This window comes from Cimex lectularius, unplaced genomic scaffold, assembly GCF_000648675.2.
Source record: "Cimex lectularius strain Harlan isolate CLEC.00 unplaced genomic scaffold, Clec_2.1 scaffold307, whole genome shotgun sequence".
NCBI lineage: Eukaryota > Metazoa > Arthropoda > Insecta > Hemiptera > Cimicidae > Cimex > Cimex lectularius.
In genome coordinates, this window is record NW_019394204.1 from 348,894 (window position 1) to 370,272 (window position 21,379).

At 38.0% G+C, this 21,379-nt stretch overlaps 3 protein-coding genes across 3 annotated transcripts in view; 2 read left to right on the plus strand and 1 right to left on the minus strand.

The window, feature by feature from the left end:
* LOC106667526 (peroxisomal targeting signal 2 receptor) overlaps positions 1–9,132 on the plus strand; it is an 85,806-nt gene extending 76,674 nt beyond the window's left edge. Inside the window, exons 3-9 of the mRNA XM_014395521.2 lie at positions 7,128–7,250; positions 7,542–7,714; positions 7,781–7,894; positions 7,954–8,062; positions 8,117–8,310; positions 8,371–8,456; positions 8,512–9,132. Coding sequence (XP_014251007.1) covers positions 7,145–7,250; positions 7,542–7,714; positions 7,781–7,894; positions 7,954–8,062; positions 8,117–8,310; positions 8,371–8,456; positions 8,512–8,683 — 954 coding nt within the window. The 5' untranslated portion in view covers positions 7,128–7,144 and the 3' untranslated portion in view covers positions 8,684–9,132. The remainder of the gene's footprint in view (positions 1–7,127; positions 7,251–7,541; positions 7,715–7,780; positions 7,895–7,953; positions 8,063–8,116; positions 8,311–8,370; positions 8,457–8,511) is intronic.
* On the minus strand, positions 1,926–6,301 carry LOC106667527 (arrestin homolog). Its single transcript, XM_014395522.2, has 6 exons — positions 6,084–6,301; positions 5,903–6,024; positions 4,511–4,852; positions 4,078–4,455; positions 2,582–2,750; positions 1,926–2,522 (listed from the first exon to the last, which is right to left on the minus strand). Exons 1-6 carry the CDS (start codon positions 6,148–6,150, stop codon positions 2,371–2,373), a joined length of 1,230 nt encoding a protein of 409 aa, XP_014251008.1. The 5' UTR covers positions 6,151–6,301; the 3' UTR covers positions 1,926–2,370.
* Positions 9,133–10,320: 1,188 nt separating the features above from the next.
* On the plus strand, positions 10,321–19,244 carry LOC106667641 (early endosome antigen 1-like). Its single transcript, XM_014395717.2, has 5 exons — positions 10,321–10,502; positions 10,565–10,756; positions 11,491–11,616; positions 12,599–12,856; positions 15,481–19,244. Exons 1-5 carry the CDS (start codon positions 10,488–10,490, stop codon positions 19,072–19,074), a joined length of 4,185 nt encoding a protein of 1,394 aa, XP_014251203.2. The 5' UTR covers positions 10,321–10,487; the 3' UTR covers positions 19,075–19,244.
* Positions 19,245–21,379: the final 2,135 nt, after the last annotated feature.

A 21,379-nucleotide genomic window follows, 5' to 3' on the forward strand; every position in this document is an offset into this window, starting at 1 on the left:
AAAATGGAGAGTGAGATAGAGAGAACGAGCGAGAGAGAGAGAGTGTGAGAGAGAGAGAGAGGGTGAGGGAGAAGGAGAGAGAAGGAAGAGAGAGAGAGAGAGAGAGAAGGAGAGAGAGAGATAAAAAAACTAGTAAAGATACTGTATATGAATAAGTTTAGAATACAAAAATAATGAAATAGATATAGACCTAGTCATAGTAGATTGATAAATAAAAAGGAAGGTAGGTAGATTAGGCAGAATGATAAAGAAAGGAAGAGACCAAGATTAAATAAATAATTAGCAAGATAGCAGGTAAAAGTACATAAAGATGTTAAAAGTAAATAGACAGACAGGCAAAGGCCGAAAATGGAGAGTGAGATAAAGAGACCGAGCGAGAGAGAGAGAGAGAGAGTGAGTGAGAGAGAAGGACAAAATACTGTATCAATCGAAATATCCATTCTACATTTAGTTTAGCAATTTATCTATTCTATATTTATATTAGATAAGTAATAAAATGGATATAGACCTAGTCATAGTTGATGGATATATAGACAGGTGGATAGATTAGGCAGATAGATAAAGGAGAGAGAGGGAGAGAAAGACGAGGACAATATCAAGAGTGAGCGAGGGAATTTGCGAGATGATAAAGAAACTTACAAATAGACATTAATCACATTTGAACTTCACATAGAAAAGGAGAAGTAAAGAAAGGAAGAAAAAAAAGCCGAAAAAGGATAAAATTCTAAAATATCTTCAAAAACTTTTATGGTTTCTAATATCTTTCAGGACACCCTGTATATCATATCGGCTCCGAACCTTACAGCTTATTTTAGGCTCATTAAAGTATAAAACTGTTGTCAACACATTTTAATTTAAATTATGGTATAACTTACGCTAAAATTGAATACATTATATTTTATTTCCGTCATGTACGTTACTGCACGAAGAGACCAGAGGATCAATTTTTTGGGTGGCTTGCTAGTGTAGACAGTGGGCAGCCGTCGTCTGACCGTCCTCGCTTATTTTCTTGTCAGTTTTACAACCCGACAAATAAAGTATAAACAATATTTGTCTTTATTTTCATACAAAGAGCATTTTGTTAAGTTTAAAGTGTTCACGGTTTATTCAAACAGCGAATGGATTTCAGAAACTTTCTGCTCATATTGGTTGTTTCTTTGTACGACAGGTCAAATTATGAACTGTTTTAGATAAGGTAGACTTCTTTTTTATATATATGTTACTTAGTGATTGCATTTTATCTTTGGGCTATAATAAAATAACATCTAGAATATAAATTTAACGATTTTTTCCGGGTTAACCGTCCTCACTTGATTATTTGTACACGTAACCTCCGTTGTGTACTTAAAGTACCACTCTTTCCATGGGAAACGGTGCGTAAATCCGTCATATAAATTTTGATTGTCCGTTGGAGGGGTGAGAGGGCCTGATTGATGCTCAGCCCAGCGAAGAAGATGGACAGTTTAAAGGGGGGAAGGGCTGGTCATCCCTCCTCTGGGCTCGGTCCGACGAAAGGGTTGGAACTTGGACAGCCCTTTTAGTCCTCAATCGTCTACTGGGCCCTGAGGAGAAGGATCAGTCGACAGGTATGGTCAAATGATTTTTCCATAAATTCACCTGTTGATATATTCACCTTAATTTTGATTTTAAAGAAAACTTGCCTTTCATTAATAGGGGGTGTCTTCTTGAATATAAATCAAAGTTTTTTATTATTATTTTTTTTTATTAGGTTTCGTGGTCCGCTTGACTAAATAAGATAAATAAGGGTTAAGATGGGAAGTTGGTGTCCGAGTGGATCGAAGTCACGATAGCTCAAGTGGTAGAGCAGCGGCGTATTTAGCCGAAGGTCATGGGTTCGAATCCCGCTTGTGACGCTGACTTTTTTTATCTCAATCAAAAACTTAATTAATTGAAAATAAATCAAAGCTTTTTCATCATGTGTATATTTTATCATTCAGGTGCAGTTTATAATATTTTCAACTTAAAAGCAAACTAAACAGTCTAACAGATGAAAATTCTTAAAGAAAATTTCAAATGAAAATCACATTTTCAAAGAGTTAAATAATAATGTACACAAGTCTTCTATCGTCTTTCAGTCAAATTAATTTAAAAATAACAGATATTTTCAATTAATTGACATCAGGGCTTTAAGGTTGCCCGCACTGTCCACAAAACATTTTGGCAACGGAATTCAGATTTATTATTATTAAAAAGGAACTTTTCGAAATAAAAAGTTTAATAAAACTGAAACAACGCTGTTGAGACCGCTATCGCTAGGGCGACTAAGAAATCATTCTCCCCCGTGTTTAAAAATGCAAGTGAAAAATAAAAGCGGAAAATAAAAAGTAAAAATTTCTAGGCCGGTGGTTTTTAGTTTCCTTCGTCTATCGACTCGTTCATGCGCAAGCGGGCGAAATCTTCAAAGACGATGTTGTCGTCGTCGTCCGCGTAGCATGAGTTCTCATAACGTGAACGCTCGATGCTCTTGGATTTTTTCAAAGCCTTCTCTTTCTCGACGAAACCTGAAATAATATTGTTTTATGTATTTTTAACGAAACAATAAACAATAAAGAAGGCCTACCTGGAGCCGGATGAAGAAGCTTGAAAGGCACATCGGTCACCAGTTCACCTCCGAGTGTACCGCAGTTCAATTTCACCCTGAGGGAGTATGAAATTACGATACCGAGAGCTTCCGCTGGACTTTTCCCTTCCGGGACAAGAGTCGAAGAAGCAAGATTAACATCATCGTCCTGGAAATAAAAAACATTCGGTCTGTTATCACCGTCAATTGAATACACGACCTTTCATCTACAGAAGTACTTTTAACAGAACTATATCAAACCAGAAGACTCGTAGACCAAGGACCAGATAAAAGCCAATCATTTTAAGATACTTTAATTTTTAGAAACAATATTGGAACATGCTTAACCGGGCATCTGAACACTTCTGTGAAAGAAAATGAAGAAACCTCATATTTTTTTCACTGCGAAGCAACAGATTAGATAGAGCCAAGAGACGATGTGTAATCAAAGTCCAAATTGGACCTCCTTGGAACTTAATCAGTACTTTTTTAGACCTAACAGTATTCTGAACTAAGGGTTGGGCGATAGGAATACATGCTGTGCCAGGGTATTCAGCAAACCTAGACTCCATAACACCCTACACGTTTTCAAAATATTATTTATTATATGTAGTATTTAGTGTTAATTAATGATTATTTAGAGATCGTGAAATGCGGTCTGGTGTGATGTAGATTTTAAAAAACATTTTCTTTATTGTGCCAACGTTTCGATCTTTATTGAGATCATCTTCAGGGCCTGGGATTTATAAACATTTCAAAGTATTTTTACTCCTCAAAGTATGTGTTTTCCATGTAGATGTGTCACGATTATGTATCGTGCTGAGTGTTAGTGAGATATTAATGTTTTTTGTTTACATGTTTGATTTTGAAGGAGTGGGGAAGGAAAGAGGGACAGAAATTCATTTTTCTATGGGTCAACTTTGAGGTGAAAGGGCCGACAATGGAAAAAACTGTAATGGTTGGTCATTAGGGTGTAGTTAGCCTTTCAGGATTATTACAGATGGGATTATTAGGGAAAGGAGAGATAAATTGTTGGGAATTTAGAGTAGAATTGTTTGGTGGAGTATAATGATTGTTTTATATGTTGTTGCATGTTATTGATATCAAATTGGTTTTATGATATTACCTTAGCTGCTGCTGATTTTATATGTGTCTGTTCTGTAATTGATGCTGTGTTTATCTCTGTTGATGTAAACCATTTCTAAAAAGTTGCGTTTATGTTTGTTTTGTTCTGTGTGTAATATTTTTGGATTGTTGAAGTCGAAATTGTATTTGTGTTCAAATTGGTGCGTAGCGAGTGCTGTAGGATTTTGTTTGGGTTTTTTGCAATAGATATGTTGTTTTACCTTCTTATCCAGATATTTGGATGTAATTGCGATGTATGTTGCCCTGCAGATGAAGTCAATAAAGATCGCAATGTTGGAACGATAAAGAAAATTTACATAACACAAGTCCGCATCTCACGATCTTTAAATGATAGTTATTTATTTTTATACCTTAAGATGTCCATCCAAAGCGATTCCACGACGGTCCTTGTTGCTCGAAGCGAGAGGAACGACATAGAAGACTTTTGTAAAGGACGCTCCAGGTGTTATCGGGCATCCTTCGCGTGTTTCCAGGCCAGCGACGTGTTTTGAGTATTGCCCGTTGATCATGGTAACTTCGCAGTGCTGTACTGCGAACACCTTGATGTTGCGGACAGACTTCCTCGAGTTGTTGCTCACGACGACATTGGCAGCGATCTGCTCGCCGTGGAAGTAGACCTCCTTATCGAGAGTCACCTCGAGGTTGAGTTTCCCTGTTGAAAACGTGAACCCCTTGCTGACTAGGGAGCTCGGCTGGCGGCGGCTGCGTGTCGTTGGAGCGTATTGCAACTGCAAAAATACCTATTTACTCTGTTTCTTGATTTATTGTAAGAACGAGTTGTACCTTCTTGATAGCAAGAGTGACCGATGATCTCTTGTGGCTCCTATCGTCAGGGTTGTCCGCCACGAAGGTCTTGATACTGTACTCGACTCCGAGCGGTTTCCCCATGTCGTCTTCGCCGGGCTGGAGTGTGATCGACGACGGAGCGTTCGGAGGGAACTTGAACACGAATGGAAATGCGTTGTTCGGCCCGAATTTGCGGATCAACTTCTCCTGGATCGGGCTAAGTTCTTGTTTCTCACTGGCCGCAGGTACCACCTGATCCTTAGCAAGGACCATTTCTTTGCTGAACTTGAGGCCCATGACCTCATCCTCTTCACGTCCAAATCTGTACGTGGTCGAGACCTAAGGAACATGTCAAATTTTCGAATATAGTAAAGCAAGAGCTCCTCTTTAAAAAAGAAATAAAATAATAGTCCAATAAACTAGGAGAATAACCGTCAGACCGAAAAGATGAACAAATGTCACGAATTGAACAAGGCCATCGTCTGACTTGGTAGGATGCTGAATGGCCCTTGAAAAATTAACATAAAGGATTTTTGAAATGTTTCCTTTCCCATTTCTGAAAGAGCCTATTTCAACGGAAAAAGCATTTAGTGGATTGACCTTAGAGGTACCTTATACCATTAGTTAAAACATGAGGTGGCTTGTAAAGACGTCGCTATTTCAGGGAGGTCTAAAGGTAGAGTCTTTCATAGTTCGCATTGAGAAGAATTAGCTTGAAAGAAAGTATCAAAACAAATAGGGTAAGGTAAGGCTGAAATAGTTCCTCGCAAAAGAGTAATGGTATATACATACCCAAGGTTATAACAACTCCCAAAGAAATAGGTACTTTGTTTTAAACAACTATCTTCACTAAACTAAGTTCAACAAACTGACATTAGGACGAGAGTTAGAAAGACCATTCTTCTAAGCTTCTCAACATTAGGGAAAGGAACATTCTAAAGTTGTGCTATTATCCCAGAAAAGTTAGACCCGTCCTGGGCGGGGGACTTCTTAAGATGGTTGTATTGTTCTAGAATGGTAGGGCAGAGCTTACATGTCTGGGTAATATTGCTGATCTGGTAAGAAGGAGAATGTTGAGGGAACAAATAAAGTGAGGTTAAAGGTTTCTCTAGAAGGTTCTTGGCTTTAAACAGATATTGGGCAAAGTGAAGTTGATCATCTACAGTAAGGACGGCCATCTTCTATTAAAGACCTGTTTGTTATCTAGGATTCTAAGAATGGTGTTCTTGTTATTAGTTGTGAAATGAAGCAGAATGTTAGCCACTTTGTCTTAAATAGTCTTCCAAAAGTTGTTTTCTATCCATGATGATAGATGAGGATGACTTTGGGTAGGAAAGTGGCACAGTTTGATGGGGGCAAACGTAAAGATGAGCGAATGTAAGTTCTTACCATGCCGTAGATCTTTCTCCCCTTGAGGTAGTCATTGTCAACTACAACTACGCCTTCGATCGGATCGCAATGGTCTAGATGGTCGATGAAGTCTCTCTTGCCAAGGTAGACTGTGACCTTGCCTAAAACAAACCGATCCGGTTTATTTTTCAGGTTCTTCCTAGTTAAGACTTCCTCTTACCATTAGGTGTTGTCTTTTTAAAAACTTTGACTGCGACTACGGCGCAAGTTCCGAGGAATGAAGTCATTTGATTGTCTCTCCTGTAAGCCTGTACTGATGGAAATAATTTAAACACCGGATTCAACACCTAATCTCAAGGTCACAGTTGACGAAGGGCAAGTTTTTTGAAAAGTAGGAGTACAGTTGTGAAAATGCCAATCCAAACTGTGAACGAGTGTGTAGGGCGACCTCCCTTTTATGCAAAGGGCTAATAGGATTTAAGACATTACCCAACAGAAAAATTAATACTTTAAAATCAAATTAGTGAAACCTTACCAAGTATGTTTTCATTTTATTTACGCCTTACAACTGTTACTTTGCTTAGAAAAAAGCCCAAGTTTTTAAAGGTCAGGACGTTTATAAAAATAATTCTCAAATTATAATCTTGTATAAACTGAAATATGTCTTCAGTATAATAAATAAATAAAAATTTAAATTATCCATCTATCATTGGCCAGATGCTATAAATATATATATATATATAAGTTATCGGATATTATCAGATTGCAATGCTGAGATGCAGGTGGCATTCTCAGAATTGCAATCAGCACTCTCTCCCACCAGGGAAACGTAATTGTTTATAATTTNGAGCAGTTGCTAACACTATTTCACGCCTGTGAGGCGATGACCTTTTCGATTTTGTCTGCACGTATTCCTTTCGATTATATTTATATTTTATTTCAAACTACGTAGTTATCTTGTAAGACGGTGACCTGATAAAAACCCTAAAGGGCGCAGATTTTTCTGACTCCTGACACAAGGTCTCATATCCTAGGCAACACAGCACAAATTGTTGTGCTTAGGTACCTCAAAGTGAAATCATCTAAACACAAAAACTTTTGTGTGAACAGAATATTTAAAAAAATGTCGGGAATTGTTCACCCAAAGGTCTGGGTTACCTGATAAAAGTCAAGAGGTCTACTTTATCATAACAGTCTAATATGTTTTTCCTTGTTGTTGGTTTTGTTTTGTTCGACTCTGATCATTTTTTTGTTTTGTTTACAGATTAGCTTTTTTCTACCATGACTTCATTTTTGACGCCGTACCGCCATGGGTACTCAGTGCGCTTCTCACCTTTTCATGGGGACAGGCTTGTCTGTGCCACGTCCCAGTACTACGGCCTCGCAGGTGAAACTTTGTCATAAACCATTTTTATTTTTATCATTAAATCTATTAAACCAACTGTATGCTGAAGACAGTGTTTACTATTTTGGGGTACAACACAGACAATTGAAAGTAAATGAAATCAACAGTTCCTGGATGAAATTCTTAACAATAATTTTTTACTTTTGATATATTTGATAAAGCTTAGTATATTTTAAAAAAACCTAGTTTATCCAATATTATATTATTAAAAGTTAACAATACATCAAAAGAAAATTAGTTTAGAAAATTTGACAGTTTGCTTTTTGTATCCAGGAGGAGGTACTTTATTTGTCCTCGACCTAACTCCTGAAGGGAATCTTGTTGAGTACTCAGCATATGAATGGCAAGATGGCCTTTTTGATGTTGTCTGGAGTGAGACGGATCCCAACATTGTTGTGGCCGGAAGTGGTGACGGTGTCCTCCACATCTGGGACGTCAACACATCGGTAATGTCACAATATCCATACATATCTCCCATCTTTGAATGTTGATATTACTGGCTAAATTTACAGGACCCGCTGCAAAGGATGAAGGAACACAAAAAAGAGGTATACAGCGTAGACTGGAGCCCAGCCAGGAGAGAGCCACTAATTTTATCAGCCTCATGGGACCGCACGATAAAATTGGTATATACTCTTTACTTACAGTCATAAATAAAATTATAAATTTTGTTTAAAATGTTTAGTGGGATCCGCTCAGGCAGTTTTCTTTAGCGACTTACGAAGGTCATGAGCAGTTAGTTTATAACGCTATGTGGTCACCTCTTGTACCATCTTGCTTCGCTTCAGTGTCAGGTATTTTCTTTTTCTACTCAATCAAGAAAATTTTATTAATAGTGTATTTTTTAGGGGATGGAATGTTGAGTATATGGAATTCAAAAATAAGTGAGAAAGCATCTATGACGATCAAAGCCCATGATGCTGAAGTACTCACATGCAGCTGGTGTAAGTTCGACCAAAACCTTCTTGCAACAGGTGGTTCCGACGGACTAATAAGAGGCTGGGATATACGTTTTCTAGGGAATCATATTTTCGAACAAATTGTATAATTAACGATTTATTTACTTTTTTTTACAAATTATAAGTTTTAATTATTTTTTCAGGGCTGTGATTATGCTGTGCGCAAAATACAATTTTCTCCGCACATGCCTTCCATACTCGCTTCTGTCGCTTATGATTTTACAACCAGGTAACTGAATAAATAAAAAAATCTTTTATCCTTTAACAAATCGTGGCATTTTCAGGATATGGGATTTTAAACTATCCTCCCAACCTTGTGAGACAATCAGGCACCACTCGGAATTTGTCTACGGGCTTGATTTTAACAATCACGTCAAGGGGCAGATTGCTGATTGCGGCTGGGACTCCCTAGTGCATGTATTCACTCCTAGATCACTGTGTGGTAGACTGTTTTAATATTTTCCGACAAAATATTCTACGCTCATTTTTATTTTTGAATTAGTTAATTCTACCATTAGATAGTACAGGATAAAGTTTAATTTTAAAATTATATTCTTTATTTATACTTGGTGTTTTATCAGGGGTGACTAATCAGTCATTAATGTTGCAAAAATTTTTTTAAAATTGACACTGGACCTTTTCCACATGTGGTATTACTTTAAACAATAAAAAATAATGTGATATGTATTAGTTGCATTTAACTTAGTGATATGTACATAAATAAAAATCTTTACAAATTGTAAATTGTAAATAATTAATTTTGTATGTATATAATTTCAAATGTTTATGAATATTTATACATTCATAGAAATGTTTATCATTATGGTTAAAGTTTTTTCCTTATCAATCCTGTGATTGCAGTTTATTATTGGTGTTATTGTAATAAATGTTATGTAAACAATGTATTTTACTTCAAACGTTCTACCCATGAGTGATGAGTCTGAAATAGGCGTTTGACAAATTGACTTTAAATTTGTGTAGTAATCCTGGGGCCCACACACTACGAGTTTTCTGTGTCGAGAAAAAAAGAAAAAAATATTTTCCTCACAGGTGTTTAGGATGGTACTGACTACTCGGTACAGCTACTCAGTGCACTAGATGTTGGCTAAATTCCACTTGTGAGGCTGAGAGAGCTTCAAATATTTTAGGTTAAAGACATCAGCTTGTATTATTAAGGACCATCATTTTTCCTGTTAGATTTTTTATCACAACGATATGAGCATGCTTCTATGTTAAAATGCACAATAGACCAATACTGGTCGTGGTGTGCTGGTTGTATTTAATTTTCTTTACAAGATTTCTATAATTTTGACTAACCACCGAATATGGCAAAATGCTGAAACACAGCAGTCAGACAAAACCAGCTAGAATAGGCAGAGCAGTATGATCAAATATGATTTATCTGCAGATACTAAATAATTAAAATCTTTGCTCAATAATTATCGTTTTAGTTTTCTTTATAAGATGTACATAATTTTAACGGATCATCAAATTTGGCAAAATGCTGAAACAAGGTTCTTTATAAATTTGATTAATTAAGGTTTTAAGTTGAAATAAAAAAAGTCAGTGTCACGAGCGGGTTTCGAACCACGACCTTTGACTTGATAAGCCGCTACTCTACCACTTGGTCTATCGTGACTTCGATCCCCTCGGACACTAACTTCCCATCTCAACCCCACCTTTTGAATTTTCCCTCCTTTGTCACCGAGAATCAAATAGATTACTCGACATTTGAAAAATGGCAAAAAGGAAGGAAAATTCAAAAGGTGGGGTTGAGATGGGAAGTTAGTGCCCAAGTGAATCGAAGTCTTGATAGCTCATGTGGTAGAGTAGCAGCGTATCAAGCCGAAGGTCGTGGGTTCGAATCCCGCTCGTGACACTGACTTTTTATCTCAACTTAAAACCTTAATTAATTGAATGATATTAATTGGTCAAGCGGACCACGAAAAATAGTGAATTTAATGAGTTCTTTATAAAATTTTCATAATTTTATTTCTATCAATGGCATTAAATGGAATGCCCGCTCAAATGTATACCACTCAATTAATAAAATACTAAAGCATTAAATGAGAACATTGAAATATACAGATGTACTGAATTAAGAAAAATAAAACATATGTGTAGGAGGGATAAGTAGACAAATCTTTCAATACTTAAAAAAAATTCTAAAATAAAGGAGTCCAAATTTTAGTGTAAATAAAAATGTATTACAAGCAAACAATGTAACATTTCAAGACTTTAGTGCCATTGATTATACGGAATGCAGAAATTTCAGGTAATATCGTTACGCATTTGAAACGTTTTAAACACTGTACTTATCTCGTTTTATTTCAACAGGTATCATTCATCGGGCTGAGCACACTCTTCGGGAGGACGTCCTCGCTGCTGCTCAAACAATCCCCTTTCATCAAATGCATCAAGCTCTACGATGAGCACAACATCGACCCGGCTCTTGATGTCGCAGGCTTGAACACGCAGTGCAAAGTCAAAGCATTTTTGGGCAAAGAACAGCTTAAAACTGCACTGAAGGTGAATTCCGATTTTTTCCCTTCTGCATTACTTCAGTCACATGGCTGTAGATACTTTTTTGTTTTCAGCTTGTCTTTTATTAACTAGATAGATTTTTAAAATATTTCAGTGATTAAAAGTCATCCAGCTGACCTTTATCCAATGAGAGTTGTTTATAAATAATAAACATTAATTATTAAAAAACCTTATTAAACATAATTATTTATTTCGACCAAAACCTTACATAAAAATGTTAATTAATTGAAAGAAGTAATTTGGTCCATCGGACCACTAAATATAATGGATTTAATAAATAAAACAATCTATAACTTCACTAACAGCTCTCCAGTTGTGTCACCGAGAATCGCATTCTGATTACACGACATTTGAAAAATGGCAAAAGAAGGGAAAATTCGATTGTAGGTTGAGACGGGGAGTTGGTGTCCGAGTAGATCGAAGTCACGATAACTCAAGTGGTTAGAGCGGCGGCGTATTGAGCCAAAGGTCGTGGGTTCGAATCCCGCTCATGACGCCAACTTTTTCATTTTGACCAAAACGTTACATAAAAATGTTAATTAATTGAAAGTAATAATTGGGTCAATCAGACCACTAAATATAAGCGATTAATTATTAATTTAAAAAATTATTGATTTGAATATCTAATAACCTCAATAAACAATCTTCATAATTGCTTGTGGCTTTAACCATAAAAATGTATAAGAATGTCGTGTATTGTCTATATTACGAACTTTCAGGATGCCCACATCATTGTTATCGGCGAAGAGGCATCAAGCGAAAACATGAATATAGCAGATCCATTTGCGTACTCTGCGCCAAAAATATTAGACTACGCTAACGCGATTGCAAGCGCAGCACCAGAAGTAAGTGCCTACTGTATACTTTTTAAAAATTAATAAATAAAATAATTTAAATAAGTAAATAAATATTTCCTAACTAGACTAGATTAAAGTTCAGCTACATAATACTTAATTCACCTGTTTCCATTTAGCTGACATGGGGTTTTTGTGAAATTGCTATCCTTAATATGTAGCTTAATATTCTTACCTAGTGAAAAATAACATCTCTCCTTCTCAATATGGATATCAGAAAGGAATGTCAATAAATGATTTGTTAAAAAAAAATCATGTTATAATATATCAAGTCTTGAAGATTAACAAACTAGAAATGTAATCTTATGTGATCTAACTAAAGCCTTTGACACAGGTCACAATTGATGATTTATTACTAAGGAAATTAGAATATTTTGGAATAAGAGGAAATGTATTAAGTTTCTACTCAAACTTTTTTAAACATAGTACTTAAGTGTCATAAAAAAGTAATGCAAAATCTAGTCAATTAGAGGTAAAGTGTGGTGTTCCCCAAGGATCAGTAATTGGGCCAATGTTTTTTTTTTATTCTTTATGTTATCACTGTTGATGATGATTGAGAGGTTAAGAACGCAGAGATTTATAACTAGAGGTGGTGAAGAGCCAAAACAAATTTGACTGGCCAAACGAGAGGATAGGCAAACCAAAATGATCACAAACGGCCAGACTACAGGTTCATCACCTTTCAGACTCCATGCAGAAATCTCACAGTTGTGATGAAATATGTAAGGAGCTTCATCACCTCCGATCATCCTGTTCCTATTTTTATGTTATGCTGGCCAAGGTGATCTGTTAATGTTCTGCAATAGGTGCATCCTTTTTAAAACAAATACCATATACCAAATTATACAATTTCTCAGGTTAAAATTAACTTATTGTAAGATAAACTATCAAATCCTAAACTGGTATTGTTGATTTTTGATTAAAATATGACTATACGAATCTAGGTTAAGTTTGTCCTTTGCTATTGTTTTAGGCGATCGTTGTTGTTGCTGCATCGCCCGTCAATTGCTTGCTGCCGTTAATTACGCAGATGCTTGTCCATCACGGATGCTTCAATTGTAACAAAGTTCTCGGTGCGACCACCGTAGATAACATAAGGGCGAATTCTTTGCTGGCAGCACATCTAAAGGCGGATGCCCGACAGGTGGTTCTTCCGGTGATCGGTGGATCATCCGAAGAGACGAGAGTGCCCATTTTCTCTCAAGCGAGGCCGAATTCGTTCTTGCCAACGGTAACTATGGTTATGCTAGTTTTGTAAAAAAAAATTTAGATTAGTGTGTAGTGTCTAAATTTAAGTGGCTTAAACGAATACCGACCATGATCCCGCTACAACATCAGCTCATTTCTAAGCTGGTGCAGATGTCGTCCGCCTTAAGTTCAAAACGGTTAAACTCGAATGGGAACGCACCAGGGATTGGTATGCCACGTGTGTCCGTATTTCACGAAAAATCAGTACAGACATCCCCATTCCCTCACACGGACAGAGCCCTGCCTTTTGCACGCTCCAACGTTTACCTGTTTTTCGACGAAAAGAAAGACGAAGGCATTTGCTGCAACGCCAGAACTTTCACTCCGATATTCGCACACCCGTTTAAACAATGTAAAAAATCAGGCACTATCGCCGGGATCAGGGGCCTCAACACGGATTCGACAAACCAAAGAGTACAGTCCATCTCCTGCTACAGGCTCCATCCTTTCGAGATGAACCATAAAGATTTAGAGTTAGGAAAGAATTGCAAGCTGCCGCCGTTTGACCTGGACCACAAAGAGTTTGCCTACGATAAGAAACTCTGCGCGCCCGAATTGAAAGAAATTCTCGAATTCGACGTACCGAAATTTGGAAGAGTGGAGAAACTGTCTTTTCAGAATTTTGATCAGCATGTCAACGACAGGGACAGTTTCCAGAACGTCTTACCCACCGGTCTGATAGTACTTACCGCTGTGACGGCGACTTCTCTGTTGATCTTACTCGTGAACCGCGATGCCAACGGAACCACACAGCTCGCTGACGGCATACGGTCCGTCGACAGTAGGAACGCCCCCCTCGACGACTTTTACCACGACGACGAGAAACTACTCAAATACATCATGGACTATTTCAAGAAACATTCGACCAAAGAGAACAACTGGAAGGAAGTGATTATCCTAGGACCTCCTTGCAAAGAAACGGCTCTGGTGAAAGTCAACGACAAAAGGCAGAACGTTGAACAGAATCTCGTCGGAGAGATGCTCACCAAAACAAAATCAACCCAGTTCACACCAATAAACCAAATACTAGATGAAACGTGCGAAAATCTCCCAGGTCCAGAAGAAGAGCTGCCGGCCTATTTGTCCATCGGTTATATATAAACTTGTTTTATTTTATATTCGTCATCGCCTGATTTTTTTATGTTCCATTTTATACTTTTACACGTTCCAATAAATACGTTTTGAGCACTATCATTTATTGTATTTTTCTCCTCCTAAGGTTTCCTTTAGCTGCCACATTGCAAGAAAGCTGCTTACTTGATTTACCGTTGTAACAATAAAATAATTTTTTAAACTAAATATTAATAATTCAAAATTATATCTTATTATAGCATATCGATTGTTATTTTCGTAATGTTGTAAAGTTAGAAATTCACGATTTTAAACAGTAAGCAGTCATGAAAACCTATTACTATACATGCCTTGCATTTTCTTCTTTTTTTTATTGTTGCACTTCGACCAGTTATAACGCTTTTTGACTTTTATCAAAGGGATTTCGTACAGAAATATTTCCTGTCGTTGATCAAACTGGAGGCTCAGAACTTGTTTTGACATTATTAAGTGATATAAACCTTAGGGATATAAGGAGGGAAGAGGAAAACGAACAATTAGGAGAAACGACAGTAGATTGGCGGCACGCGGTAGAGAGAGACGGTTTATATGTGTTATCATAAACATAAAATCTTTTTGAATCATAACTTTGTGTTCTCATAGCTTTTATATTGTCTCGTAACAAATGCGCAATTGGGTAGATACTACTGTAGATCGGTGGCACGCGGCCAGGTCTATAAGTAGGGAGAGGCAAGAGGTAGACGGTTTCAATGAGTTATCATACACATTAAACCTTTCGAATCATAATTTCGTGTTCTCATAGCTTTTGTAATGTCTCGTAACAAATGCGCAATTGGGTAGATACTACTGTAGATCGGTGGCACGCGGCCAGGTCTATAAGTAGGGAGAGGCAAGAGGTAGACGGTTTCAATGAGTTATCATACACATTAAACCTTTCGAATCATAATTTCGTGTTCTCATAGCTTTTGTAATGTCTCGTAACAAATGCGCAATTGGGTAGATACTACTGTAGATCGGTGGCACGCGGCCAGGTCTATAAGTAGGGAGAGGCAAGAGGCAGACGGTTTAAATGAGTTATCATACAGATTAAACATCTTCGAGTCATAATTTCGTGTTTTCGTAGCTTTCACATTGCCTTGGAACAAATACGCATAAGTAGACATGTAGAACGGTAGCATTCAATCAGGGTTATAAGCAGGCAGAGGCAACACGCAGACGCTGAGCCCGTACATTTCTTTTTTAACCCATTGAAACGTTTCGACCTTCTTCGGAAGGTCTTTAAGATCGGTTGGGTTCTTCCGTGTCTTTAAATTTATGTATGAAATGGTCGTTCTTTACATCTTCTTGCCTATTATAATTCAGGAGTAGGTGCTAGAGATGTTTAATAACAGCTGGTTAATCATTTAACCAGAGATTAATGGGCTAATTTACGTAGTAATTAGGTATTCTTTGTCTATTTAGTAAAACGAGTCTGTATTACTAGTTAATATGCCAATAATCTGGTTTGAAGACTCATCAGTTTTTTTTTCTTTTTAGGACATAAAAGAAAAGATAATAAAAGGAATAAAAAAGGGCGAGGTGGAAGTGAGGAAGAAGAAGAAATGTCCGGAATCTTTGAACAAAGCGTATGCGACGTCAAGATTTGTCAACACGATTATGGCAGGGCTGAGAGGAGAACCGAACGTCACGGACATCGCCTTAACGAAGACGACTGCAGTGCCGGGGATCGATTATTTCGCCCTGCCTGTCATGTTGGGCCGGCACGGTGTGACGCAAAGGTTCGGCATACCCACTCTGACGAGTATGGAACAGAATTTGGTGAATAAAGCCATCTCGAGCATGAAGAAGGACATCGACAAGGCCGGGATTTACTGGAGGAGGGTTGCCACTCAGCCATTCCCGGTCTTGAATCAACAGGTCTCACCGGCGTTCGATCTGTCCTCGGACCTCACCAACGTCGACACGAAACCGAAGAACATGCTCTTGCCTTATTCTTCCTCCGGTCAAGATGAAAAATATCCGAAAGACATACTGGAGAAGAGGGCAAAGCGTGCCAAACCAGCCATGGTGAATCCTATAGACAGGCTTTTCCAGATGAAGACTCAGGATGAAAAAGAAGACACCGCGCCATACCCAGAATTTCGTCTTATGAATAAAACCGCGGTAAGTGAACAGTGGCAAATTCCAAACTATTCTGAAGTACAAGATAAAACTGAAAATGTGGGGAAAAACGCCGGTGAAAAGAAAGACGAACCCGATTTACAAAAGGAAAACCATTTTTTAGTAAAACCTAATGCTCAGGCGAATAGTGACAACGCCAAATCTGAAAAGCCCGTTATAAAAAAATCAACTTCAACGAACGTCCTGAGCACATTGATTAAAAAAACGGAACAGATCATCGCCCAAAATAAACAGGCCATGGAAAATCCGCCCAAGGGGAAAAAAGAAAACCCTGAAGAGATCGAGGAAGTCAAAAAGAAACCATTGAAACAAAAACCAGTCGTCCAGGTCAAAATTGAAAACGTATTGAAAGCCAGCGAATCAAACGTTGAAAATAATCGGAAAGAAATAGACAATAAAACCGATCTGAAGAAAATCAGTGAAATCCTAGAGAAAAACAAACCGAAAATTTCCTTGGGCTCGAAAACGACGGAAAAACTCGCCAAGCCCAAGCCGTTTTCCTTTGCCATAGAAGATCATGAAAAAGAAAAGTTCACTTCGAAAAAGCAGGAAAAGTTGATTGAGCAGGCGAAGAGGGAAACGCTAATGGCTATGAAATTGCAGCGCATTGCTGAAAAGAGAGCGTCCAACGTACAAAAGTCCGTCCTGTTTACTCGTAAAGACAACCAAAAGCGAAAACCAACCGTCTCTCCGACCAAAATCAACACGAATTATCCATTAATGAAAGGAAAAGTTCCTGAAACTTCAGTAGTTAAACCGTCAAAGGTGGAGTCGATGTCAACGGAAAATGTGAAAAAACCGATCAAACAAGAGACAAAAGAGGTTAAAAAAGAAGTCAGAATGGAACAAGTAAAAAGTTACGATTTGGCTGAAATAGAACAGCCTTTAAAAGCGTACATCGGCGAACCCTTCAAGGGAAAAGCTTTGTTTTGTAAAACCACCGTCATCGAAGAAAAGAACCCCAACGATTTAAAAGATGAAGGTGCAAAAGAGAGTAAAAATTCATTAAAAACACCTTCTAAATTGAGTCAAAGTGAATCGAAAAAGGAGCTTAAGGACGACGCGACCAAATTGGTGCCAAAACAGATAAAAAAGCACAAGTTAAAAGTTCACGTCAAAGGAGTTAATTCAAAAGCAGCACCAAAGCTCTTGTACCCTCCAAAACTGGCTAAAACCGCTGAATTAGTAAAATTTGTACCAGTTGAAAAGGCATCAATCGAGTCGAAGGGTGTCAAGAACCTTTTACAGAAACAAATGAAAGTCAATTTGCAAACGACCCTGGCCGAAGAAAACGCCACGAAGCAAGACTTGACTTCGAAATCAGCAGATAACAAGACCGAAGTTGATATGAAATACAGGGAACGAAAGGTCGAGGAGAAAAAACAGCAGGCGGAAAGCAAAGTTCCGAATGTCAAAGAAGAGCTCAAGCGTAAAGACGATAAAAACATGACCCTTTTGCAGATACTCACTGCACATGCGGAAAAATCATCGAAAGTAAAGGAAGTCCGGGTAGAAGAAGTGAAAAAAGAATTAAAAAAAGAAGTAACAAAAGAAGTGAAAAAAGAAGCGAAAAAAGAAGAACCTCCAAAAATGGAGGATATTCCAGCTGAAATGTCCCAGGAGGACAAAAAGTCTGGTTCTTTTAAAAACTTGCTCCAAATGTTGCCGGCAACTCGAAAGAATTTCCTCAAACCGAAAGACAAAGTCAAACTTCTTGAAGAGGCCAAAAAGTTGGCCGAGTTGAAAGAACAGGAACTCAAAGCGATGGCGGAAGTCCCGAAAAAAGTCATCGTGATCAATCCTGTTAATAAAAGTATAAAAAACGAGAAAGCCGAAAGTTGTGCCGAAGCTAATTCACAAAACGAAAAAAGCCGTTCACCGCGCAATTCTAACATGAAACCTAAATTTGCCACAATAGACGAAGAAGTCTCAACAACAGAGGACAACGAGAAAACTGAGTCCGAAATTAGAGAAAATGAAGCAAAGGTGCAAAGACTAAACTTTGTTCCTTCCGAATCAGGCCAGCAAAACAATGAAATCTTCAAAAAGCAAGGGAAAGCTACAACCCCCTTACAACTTATCCAAAGCCAGCAATTAGAGAAGTCGAAGAAAAATAAAAAGACCAAGAACTTTTCGGAAAATACTGTAAGCGATAGACTGCATAGAACGTTGAAATCGTTTTTCAGAAGGCGAACGGCTGCACAAAAACACAATGAAAAGAATACACTCGTATTAAAAAAGGAACTGTTGAAGAATAAGCAATTGCTTTATAAATTTAACGCGATGAAGACTCCCAAAATAAAACCGATAAAGAACACCATAGCATCTAAAACGATGCTTATAACTGAAAGCGCAGGAAGGAACCCTTATAAGAACGTCGTTCTTACCAGAAAGTCTGATGAAATTCTCGACACCAAACTCTCCAAATATTTGACCTTATTCCCCAACTGCTATCACACTTTAAAGTATGAGGATAAAGAGTTTTCTAAAAGTTTCAAACAGGCGCTCAAAGAAAAGCTGAGAGTACCGGTCACAGTGCCGTTAGCCGATCCTTCCAAGCAGAAATGTATCACTAAGCCGAAAAGAAAAAAGCAGAAAACATTGCTTCACATGCTGACGCAAGAAAAACGGCCCGACAAGGTTACCATGTCGTTGAGGAAGATCAAACTCCCGAAAGACATATTCGTCACCAAGAAAAAAGAAGCATTCGTCAAAATACCTAGAACCCTTCATACAGGCACTTGCGCCGATATGGTCAAGACAATAGGTAAAAGCGTACCCACTGAGGAGAAACCTTACGTGCCTACTGCAAGCGGCACCACGGTAGAACAAGCTGGATATTCGCCCCCAGTGAAAGAAATAGACGCCCTTCCCAATTTCAGCCTCAACGAATACAACTGTAAATCGAACTTCCTACCGAACCTGAAATTTATGAGAGATCCTAGATGAGGGACCTGGCTGTATGTACACCTTTAAGGTTATATCCAATCCTCTTGGATTAAGGCATCAAGAGGACATTCCTTCATTGGCTGCTTCAAATGTACGTGCTTAATTCATCACATCGATTAACAATATTTTTTTTAAATAAATTGTCTTTTAGTGAATGAAAATGTTAAACTTTATTAGTTTATATACAGCCATCACTGGCATCAACAATGTGCAGAAATCGTGGGCACGCCTGTATATTCCCTAGGTCTGCTCAATCCTTTTATAATTAACCAGTGTCTGAAAATAATAAAAATAAAGCTTTTTACCAGATCCAAAGCTTTTAAGGACTCCTGTGTGTATCCTTCACGCATTGGCACTCACTGCAGGAGTATAACTCCCAAACTGCATAGGTCCCCTACAACAGACTGCAACTTCCTGGCAAAATCCGGCTCAGACTTGTTTCTACATGTTCAGTCAGCAGTCCTACTAACATTCCAGTAGCAATATGTCCCAGGTCAAAGTTCAGTCGGGTGTTGTCATCTAACACTACTTCCCGGTATGTTAAGGTTAAGGTAAAAGTTTAAAGGAATCTCGACTTCTTTGCAACCATGCACACCGCTACTAATATTGGTCTATCGTGCAATCACTATTATCTAGAACTTTTCGTTAAGCTTTTCATCAGATCCAACGCTCTGTTAAGAGCTCCCACATGAATCCTTCAGGGTCTTCTTTGGTTCCAGAATAGGAATCTCAGCCTGCATAAGACCAGAACAGAGGACCTCAACTGCACAGGTTTGGTTCTGTTGCTCCGAGTCTGCAATGGCGAGACAGCAATCCAACTGTCATTCTACTCCTAACACTTGGTTTAGTAGTTCTGCCTTTAGTTTCTGCTATGGCCATTTGATGAACATTTTGCCAGTCTCTGTCCTGGAATATAATCCCATTGAACGGAGGACGTATTCTCAATGTATTCACTGTCTGATGGATCTACGATTTTACGATTGCGAACATGGCGCAAAAGGATTCAGGATCGATTGGTATTCTTAGAATTGTCCTTGGCCTCCTCGTTGCTCCTCTTGTGTGCTCTGCTACTCAAATGTAATTGTGTTGTTTTACCAAATGTCTGACAGGGCCTTGATGCAATCCCATCCATCTCCTTGGTCAATGCTACGCTAAGAAAATTGGTGAATTTGTCAGAAACAGCATACTTTTGTACTTTTATTTAAATGTATGTGTCTGTCTTGAAGGTATGTTTAGACTAGACCTCCGGAGAGTGCAGTGTCTAGCCAGCAGTGCGACTGTTATATTAATCGTAAAACTACGTACAGTAGTTCTGCCGTTAGTTTCTTTGATGGTTACTTGATGAACTTTTCGCTTGCTGTCCTGAAACACTATCAAACCGAGGACTTCTTCATAGCCCACTGTTTGATGTATTTACGGTTTTGGCAGTCGGTATGCAGCAAAAGGGTTCAGGTCGATTAGTATGTAGATGAACTTTCCTTGACCAATTTATCATCATCCTCATTGCCCCTCTGCCCTGTGAGCCCTGGTTCACAAACAAGTCTATTGTGAACCTGGCTGTTCAAGTAGAGATTCTTTCGTTGGCAGTACCTATGCACCCTTTTGATATACTTCATATAGTGTTCCAAATTATACCCAAACAAGGGTAATTTTGTCCCCAATGCTGTTTCTTTTTCTTCCTCTTCTGCACGAGTTGTTTTCTGCGGGTCCGAATATGTACTTATACCTCCGGTGTCTGCAGTGTCCTTCGTTCTAATCCTAGATTTAGTTTATGAAATTGTCCTAAAAATGTGTAAAGATCTCCATCAGAAAATACTTTGATTAAACTAAATTTCTTTTTGTTGCGTTATAAACATTGTCAAAGTTTGCTTGTAAACGGTACTTCCTCCAATGTTCCTCTTGAGACCTACACGGTTTTTAATGTTGTAAGCTTCTCCTGAAGTAAACAACTTTAAAAATAAATTTTTAATACCGATATGATAGTAAATGTTGTAAATGGCCGTGTAAACGCTGGCGAAAACAAAGGTTGTAGGTAGCCGTGGTGGGCGACGAGTGGGTTGGGTTCAAAGATCTCTTTCGTACGAGTAAACACTTAGATTTGAAACAGTTAATTAGGTCGAGGGGGAATTTATTCGGATAGTGTAACCTTAAGTAAGCATATTTGAATAAAACTGAGCTAAAAAAAAATTAAAATTTTATTATTAAAACTAATCTTTTTACTCTACAAGATGAGAACAAGTTGAATTTTGTATTTTCCTGATTAAAACGAGAATCTCAATTTTTTCTGATCAGAGACTTCTTAGAT